Here is an 8,880-nt window from a genome sequence, read left to right as displayed (position 1 = left end):
AAATTGGTGTGATGAGTAGAGACGCCTATACTAATTGTTGCGGTCATAATTAAATTTCTAGGACAGAATTCATTTAACTAGGTTGAATTTGCATAGAGACATGAAATTTAATTAGTTAAATAGTCTCATTGAGAAATCAAGAGAGGTAAATTGAATATAATAAAAGAATTCAACCAAACACTATACTAGATGTGAATCTTAATTTAAGATGTAAAGATGATCAATAGGTGAAGTTATTTTATCCTAATGTCCATTCATTATTTGATCTTCTAACCAATCGTGTGTGAATCCATTTATTTTCTAGAATTTAGATTAAAACCCATATCCTGCAACTTTTTATTTATTCAAATCAAATAGTGGTTAAAGAAAAATTAAATTAAGTGCTAGAATATAGTTCTTGTGGGATCGACAATCTGGACTCTTAGGTCCACTATTACTTGTTACAGTCCATAACAATTTTTTGGCACCATTGTCAGGGACTATTACTTTTACTCTTAACTTATTTTTATTTTTTTAACTGTTATTTGATTCGTTATTTTCTTTATTTTCAGAAAAAAATGTGTTCGTTGTTTGCTCTGTGCCCAAGGCGACGATCTAGAAGCGTTTGATTCGTAGGTAGAACGTACTTTTAAATGAATACGTAAAAAACAAAAAACAAAAATAGTAACATCGAATGGCTGACAATCTAAACGACCTTACTCTCATAAAGCCAATTGGACAAATGGCCGCGAGTGATCAACTGCAAGAGAAAAGGAAACAACTCCAAATGTTCATCCAACAACCAATTTATCCCTTTTTCCTTTCCAATTGCTTCAAACGAGTCCATAAAAAAAAAAAAAATCCAATTTAAGTAGAGATTAATAATTTGACGACATAAAAATTTAGTAATATGTCCTAAATAAGTGTACAAATTACACTTATCAGATTTTTTTTTTCTTTTTTTCAATAATGCAATCAACAATTCATTGACTCATTATAGGGAAAAGTTTTAAGTAAATATGTCTGGGTTAAATAAATCAAATAATTGTATTTATTATATATAGTTTATTACTTTATTAAATATGATATGTTTGAAAATCCACGGATTTAGACTTCAGCAAAGAACATGGCAATTTACTTATCTTAATTCACGCGCATCCAAAAGTTTGCCACTTCCCTCATAAAATACTTATGGCGCACATAGCTACTTTATTATGTATGTTAACATCAATTTGAAAATTTAACCCTTTTCTTTCCTATAAAAACCTATTTCTTGCAACTAAATCATCCATTCCTAATCACTTAATCTTTAACATAATCAGCAGCTACAAGTTGTCAAGCTTAGGGTGCTTCAGAAATGGCTTCCAATCGTAAAACATCAGTTGTCCTCTTTCTAGTCCTAAATCTTCTCTTCTTCACCCTTACTAGTGCATGTGGCACTTGCCAACCAAATCCTAAACCAAACCCGAAGCCAAGCCCCAGCCCCGGAAAGGGCACTTGCCCTATGGATGCCTTAAAATTAGGGGTATGCGCTAATCTTCTAGGTGGATTGCTTGGTGTTACCATTGGGACACCACCAAAAACTCCATGCTGCTCCCTTATCCAAGGCCTAGCCGACCTGGAGGCGGCGGTCTGCCTTTGCACTGCCATTAAAGCCAATGTTTTGGGCATTAACCTCAATGTTCCTCTTTCCCTTAGCTTGCTTCTTAATGTCTGCTCCAAGAAGGTTCCACCAGGCTTCAAATGTGCCTAGACAACCTAGTTTTTTACACTACCGTCCTCAGTCCTACGAGTTTGTTCTTTTAAGATTATTGCAATCATGTGCTTTGGTATCTTCTGGTTCCCTTTTTAGCAAATAATAAGAAAGAAAAAAAATAAATAAAATGTTTTTCAATTGTGTGAGTGATTTTATATCTTCAGAGGCTGTCATTTTAACTGAGGGCTGCTATTAGCTTGTATTTTCATATAATACTTATCCAAATTGTATCCATGTTTCATTTTATTATCGAATATATTGTTAATTAGAATCTAAAATCATAATATATCTCTCTCAAGCTTATTTGATAGGGATTAAAATTTTCGCAATTAAAAAAATTCCACTTACTGCTGGTGCTCTTGGCATTTTAATTTCTTTAAGAACTCTTGGTGGATAAATATATATACATGCAGCATGATGAAATTATATAGTCCTCGTATAGAATGTCTACATAAAAATCCAAAACAACAAAAATGAAAAAGAACGAAAATGCTGGATTTGAAACCAATCTAAACTCCTGGTTCTTCAATGATAGAAATCCTTAGTAGAGGAAGAAAACTGCAGGAGAAGGAATCCAAGTCCGTGCTTTTCTCATTTTTTTTTTTCCTTTCCGACTCTTTTAACTAATTATTATCAGTGCTTGTTTCTTTATAAACCAAGGGGTGAATAGAAAGTTGCAAAATATTTTATGAAAGCATTAGACGTATTATGCCCCCTTTGGTTTGAATTAAAGTTTTAATAAACTCAAAGTCAATAATTAATATTAACCACACATTTTTATCAAATACATATTTTTCAATCATATGTTTCTTTAACTTTTATCAAAATTTACTAAAAATTCAATTTTAATCTACACCAAACAAGAAAGAGAGAATTTGAATATTTGGAAAGTCAAATTTATTTATTTTTTAAATTTTAAAAATAGATAGCTTATTGGAACCGTATAAAAAGAAGATTGATGAATTTCTGTGATAAAGAGAATGAAAACGAAAGTAATAAAATTAAGAGCATAACTCAGGGTCTAATTAAGATCCACGGATAGATGTTATAAATTTTACTATTTTAGTATAATAACTAATAAATCACCTACGCATATAAAAGTTCAACTATCAAGGATCTTATTAATTTTGGTTTTGTTTGTCTACCATTTTTTCACATTATTTTTCTTTTACAGTACTCATTTCAACCACACATTTTTCATTAAAATAATATTACACATAAATTAAAAAAATTTCCTTCTTTCTTAACCACACATTTCAACATCAATCACTATTCCATAATACATTACTCACAAATAATGGGGAACAAACAAGCACTTAACAAGTATCTCATGAATCACCTTAGTTTTTAAATGTCGGATTTTCGAAAATTATTGACGACGAGACTTGAACTCAAAATATTTATTTGCTCCTCCTATAAAATGATGATATGCCACATTAAAGCTCAAACTGTAGAGAGGGTATTAATATACTTATTTGTATTTGTACTTACAACAATAACTACCCAAAAATCATAAGTGCTTAAAGTCTGAAATTATTAGGTTATAATCCACCATTTACCTAATAATTGTGGATTAATTCAAATATTCACGTAATTTAAAATTTAAATTGTGTTGACTAAATGTCAAAAATCTCTCGGTTGTAGGATTGAACCTGTTTTTACGTACGCATTTCGCATATCTTTATGAAAGTTACTAATAAGCAAAAAGTAATAACTATCATATTGATATGCAAAATTCGTATGTAAAAATAGGTTCAATTTTACTAGCAAGATATTTTTGAAACCAAACATCCCATAGCGATATATCCCTATCACCATTCGAAATCTATATTATTTATGACTTGAGCTAGAACACATATTTCACCTCTCGTATCAATATGGTTCCTAGTCACTCCTATTACTGGCTAGATAAAATGAAATGAAGAAATTCAACAACAAATAATCAATCACAACTCAATACTTAAGTCAAAAACAAAATATTTAAATTAAAGCTTCAAAGTACGGGTACATAGTAGTCCTCGCAATTAAGAATTCAGTTACTCATGTTTGAATACAAAAGTACGTATAAGATTTGAATGACATCACCCAGATTGGGAAAATTGAAAACCGAATAAATGATCTTGAATATTCAGGCTTGACCTTGAAAATCATTCACTTCTATTTTTCTTCTTCCTCCTCGTCTCCTCCCAAACCCTAGATTTTAATTGAATGTATGTCTAATTTTTTATCCCTGTCTCCCAGATTGTCAGAGAAACCTTCTGTGTGTGTGTATATATATAGTCCCAGTGTTCTCAATTCATGCCTAAAATATGCCAAAATACCATTTGGAGTTGTGCATGTTGGAATTGGTTAAAAAATGAACCGAAATTAATTGAAAAAAAAATTGCTTAAGTATGAAAACGTGTAACTTCGTGTCAACTTTGACCAAATATTCAGACTTGATTCGATGATTAAATTACAAAAATAAATAAACTAACTTATTCTACTCGTCGAGTATATCGTCGTAGTATATTTGGAATCTCGAAACCAATTCCGGATGAATGGGAAATTGCGGTCCGAAATTGAAAGAAATGAAGTGTTGCAATTTTTCGAAATGAGGTTTTGGCTAAGTGTTGCAACTTTTTGAAGGATGCATGTTTTGGCTCACACTACTTCATTTGCACCATTTTTACATCTATAAATAGGACATTTTGGACGTGATTTTGAGTACACCATTGCATTGAGCATCAATTCTTCTTTTACAATTCATCTTTCTCTCATTCTCATAACATTCTTTTGTAGAGGAAAAATTTCATTGAAGTTTCGTCGTTCTTATGGTTTGAAGTGCTGCTACCACAAGTGTGTATCCGTTGTGTCTTAGGAGACATCTGTTATCAACTGTGAGCACCGTAGCGGGATAATTTGTCTTAAAGAAAGAGTTATACTCGCCTCCAATTTCCTTTTCTACTCCTTATTTCATCTTGGTTTTGTGGTTTTGTACTACACTTCCACTTCATAAAAATTGTGGCTTAACTACGTTCCTACGGGTTGAACTTTGCACTCACAAACAATCATCTTGACTGCTCACAAATAAGTCGGATCCAACAATCTTAAGACAAAATTTTCGATGGTTGTTAGGTGTTTTAAATCAATCTGTTCGGTGCACTTTATGTTCTAATTCTTGTTGGAATCTAACTTTGGAAAATCAGTAAGCCATTTTCTCTCTGACATATTTCTGAACGCATTGGTTGAAGCCTATAAGGCCACTTTAAGGTATGACTACTATTGGTTGGAAATGAATCTGTGAATTATTATGTGGCTGAAATTATTCCATAAAATTAGTCAAAACCATGAAAATTGGTAGTAATTTTGAACAAGTGCATGATGCCGTTTCATTAAATAACGACTCTTCAATTTTTAAATGCAATTTGAATTAGCCGACTAGTTTGATGCCTACATGTTTGTTCCAATAACTTCTCTTTGAATGTTTATTGGTCAACTCATGTCATCAATAAAGAAACTGCTTGAATATCATGTCATGAAGCAAATAATAAAGTTAGTGAAGAATATGAGATAATTGTGAAATTCCAAATTCGAGTGTCATTTAAGGCAGAATATGGATCTGAAAATTTGCTAGCCTTGTAATCTGCATTTTCTCATGTATCAATACTTTAGTTAATTGACGATTATATCCAAATTCGATTAAATGAAAGAAACGCATCCTTTCATACATTGGAACTCAGTTACTTGCATGGTTTGGCAATGAAAATCTTGTAAATTCGTTAAAATGAAATAGTTTCTGTTGAAAAACTAATCATCCATTGGCCGTCCGTTTCTTTGGAATGAATGTTATTATAAATTATATCTTTTTCAATTCAAAATCTATGAATTGGTGTTCATAAATGGGGTGTCTTATTGCACAAAGATTATGAATACATTTTATGTTGATGGCAATAAATGAATCAGTGCTTGTTCAATAAATTGGCTTATTTTGAACAAATGCATGTGCATGGAGGAAATTTATCCTTTTATGATGAGAAACAATTGATGTTGTGGTTGAAAATGATAAAATCTGATCATTGTAATTGCCTATGCCAACGATTGGTTTGTGGGCATTAGTGACTATTCGGTAAATAATTTCAATTTATGGGCTGGCTCACCTGCTTTTGAATAAACCACGATCATGCTTGGATAGCCCCACATGTTTTGCAAAGTCAATTTGCCATTTTGACTGGTTTATGAACTTCAAATGTAGAAATGCAATCTTATCTTGGCCTATTAATGTGTCCAAAAGGACATGTATAAATGTGAAAATATATAAAACTTTCATATCTTGTTGAGCCTCAATTAATTTGATGAAATTAGAGATGGCTTATGCAAAATTATATTTGCAAAAGAGTGTGACAAAACGTGGTTTTGTCCTAAAGTGGAAATTGGACATTGGGATATGAAATTATCTTATAGAACACAAACGGTGCCTATAGTTTGCAGTGGTGCCGGATATCAATATTTTTGGAAATAATGATTGTGAATGACATTCATTTGGAAATGATAAAATCTGTAAAGAATATTATGAAATATTCTAGATCAGAATGTGTGTCATTTCATATGGAAAATCATGACTTTTGATGTAGTTAGTTTCTAAGGAGTATGTCTCCTCATAGAAATTAATTCCAAGAGGTGTGTCCTCTTGAAGGGTTGTGACTTTTGAGAACACAACTTGTCAACCTATGGTTGCGTTATTATATATGGTGAATATACACCTTATTATGTGACATATCACAAATATGAAAAGTTGCACATGTTTGAAGATGATTAGTCTTCTTTATTGTTGAATTTTACTTCAAGTGTGGAACCAATTTGGTTTATACATTGAAAGCGTTGCTAGTCTATGTGACGACCTTGATGTAACTTGAATGATCAAATTATTATAGCTGACTGAAGTACAACTTCTAATGGAAAATGAGTTTTCATTTGCGTGATTCGATGATCACTATTTTGAAAGTACTTAGACTTTCATGAAGCACTTGATATAAATATTATCTAAGTGATAAATGGATTGAACTATGAAGGAGTTGATAACTCTAAGTTCAAGTATAACCCAAAAATGTAGGGGTTATTGTAAATATTTGATAACTTTTATGAAAAGTTCGAGACATGGGTGTAATAGTAAAATTACGACTTGCATATATATTCCTAATTTAGGAATTGTGGGGGTAACTTAATTAGTTTAAAGTTACAATTTCCTATACCTATCAAGAAATGGGAGAGACTCCATATGAGTTATAGAAAAGTCATCATCTGTCCTACCAACACTTAAAAGTGTGGGAGTGTTTGGCAAAGGCTGAAATTCCTAAACCTAAACAAATAAAGATTGGTCCCAAAAGAATTAATTGCATATTTATTTGATGTGCCAGTAATAGTAGTGCATATCGTTTCTTTGTACACAAATTGGATGTACATGAGGGTACCATAATGGAATCAAGGAATGCGATATTCTTTGAAAAAGTGTTTCCTTACAAAGATAAGGAAAATGTAAGTTTAAATAGGAGAACTAATGAAATTACAAATGAATCTTCAAATGAGAAAAAACCAAGGCGTAGTAGGAGGGCTAGAAAGAAGGACTTGACTTCTTTAATACCGACTCACCCGTAACTAGAATCACTTCGATAAGGTTACTAATTGCAACTGTGACAATACATAACCTTGAGATTCATCAAATGGATGTGAAAATGACATTCCTAAATATTGAGTTAGAAGATGAGGTATAAGTGTCTCCAAGTAAAAGTCATAACGTTTGTAAACTTGTTAAGTCTTTGTATGGTGCTACAACTTTAAGGTTGCAAACCCAAGTTCAGGTTGTCGCAAGTAGTATCGGACCACAGGGAATTGGAAGGAAATAAACTAGTCTATGAGTAGTGAACGGTTGGTGAAAATACGATTGAGACGAATACTAGAGCATTGGGGATTCACTTCGGATAAATGAGTAGAATTACTCTTGATCTTTTATTTAACTCATATGAAAGATGGAAGATAAAATATTGATCGCAAATATACTAAAAGATAGATCTTGATAATTGTTTGAGAGAATATGTCAACATAAGTTGTTGGAATGTAAAGATTATCTAAGCATTTATTGTGCCAAAATTGTCAATAATAAATCAAATTCTTTAAAAAACCAAAACCATTTGTAGAATATATACTTCAACCAAGTAAGAAGATGAACATTGAAGCACAAAGTAAAAGACCAAATACAATACTACACATTCACCAAAGTTTCACTCGTAGCTCTAGCTAATGGTTTAGAAATACATAATGAAATGTTACAAAGAAAATGAAGAAAACTAGAATATGATGAAGAGGAATTGATGCTCTCAAAATCTTGGCCAAGGTCCTCTTTTATAGGCAAAGGAACATCCAAAATACTAGTAGACAATGCAACTTGTTTCTGTCCAGTTTCAAGACAGTTGGAACTTGCAGCTTGATGTCAATTTTCATATACCTTTCGCCGTGAACTTGGACTTATGATCCACAAATAAACTGTTGCCACTTGAGTTAACTTTCTATTGGTATAAATATCAGGTTCATTGGATCTCTATAACTCCAGATATAACCAAAACAATGAGTGCTACTTCATAGGTAGAAAAGCTGTATCCGACAGGTAACAAGCTGAACTTTGCACGGTAATTTTGGCTGCATTATGATGCTAATTTACTTCTTGGTAAACATGAAAGTTTTAGATAGATATTTTATCTTTCTAACCCAGCTTGAATCATCTTGTTTCGATAGCTATAGCTTGAGTTATGGCCATTTTACCGAGACAGCTGTATCCTGCTCAAGATAGCTGATATTCTTGACTTTTCAACATTTGTTCTCCACTTGCTCCACTTGTTTTACCTTGGAAATACATGTGAAATATATCAAATAAATACTCTTTCAAAAATATAATACTCCTGCCAACATGTATCTAAATACGTATTTCAATTAATTGCACTTTTAATCATGTATTTATAGAAGTTGAATTTACGGCAAGAGAATTGATATTAGAGATTAAAATTAGTGTTTTTAAACAAAGTGAATGTAAAATGCCTTATAAATGATATATCTTTGAAGTACTTTTAGACACTAATCACACTCCCCAACCAAGATATTGCTAGTCTCTAACG

At 31.9% G+C, this 8,880-nt stretch overlaps 1 protein-coding gene across 1 annotated transcript; it reads left to right on the top strand.

The window, feature by feature from the left end:
- Positions 1–1,265: 1,265 nt before the first annotated feature.
- Positions 1,266–1,981, top strand: LOC111374274 (lipid transfer protein EARLI 1-like). Its single transcript, XM_022996930.1, has one exon. It carries the CDS (start codon positions 1,337–1,339, stop codon positions 1,730–1,732), a length of 396 nt encoding a protein of 131 aa, XP_022852698.1. The 5' UTR covers positions 1,266–1,336; the 3' UTR covers positions 1,733–1,981.
- The last annotated feature ends 6,899 nt before the right edge of the window (positions 1,982–8,880 follow it).

This window comes from Olea europaea, unplaced genomic scaffold, assembly GCF_002742605.1.
Source record: "Olea europaea var. sylvestris unplaced genomic scaffold, O_europaea_v1 scaffold1229, whole genome shotgun sequence".
Taxonomy (NCBI): domain Eukaryota; kingdom Viridiplantae; phylum Streptophyta; class Magnoliopsida; order Lamiales; family Oleaceae; genus Olea; species Olea europaea.
Note: the sequence above shows the minus strand (reverse complement) of the source record. Positions and strands in the feature narration are given on the sequence as shown.

Bases quoted from the DNA above. Each gene is read 5' to 3' on its own strand.
- LOC111374274 (XM_022996930.1), top strand. From the start codon at position 1,337: ATGGCTTCCAATCGTAAAACATCAGTTGTCCTCTTTCTAGTCCTAAAT.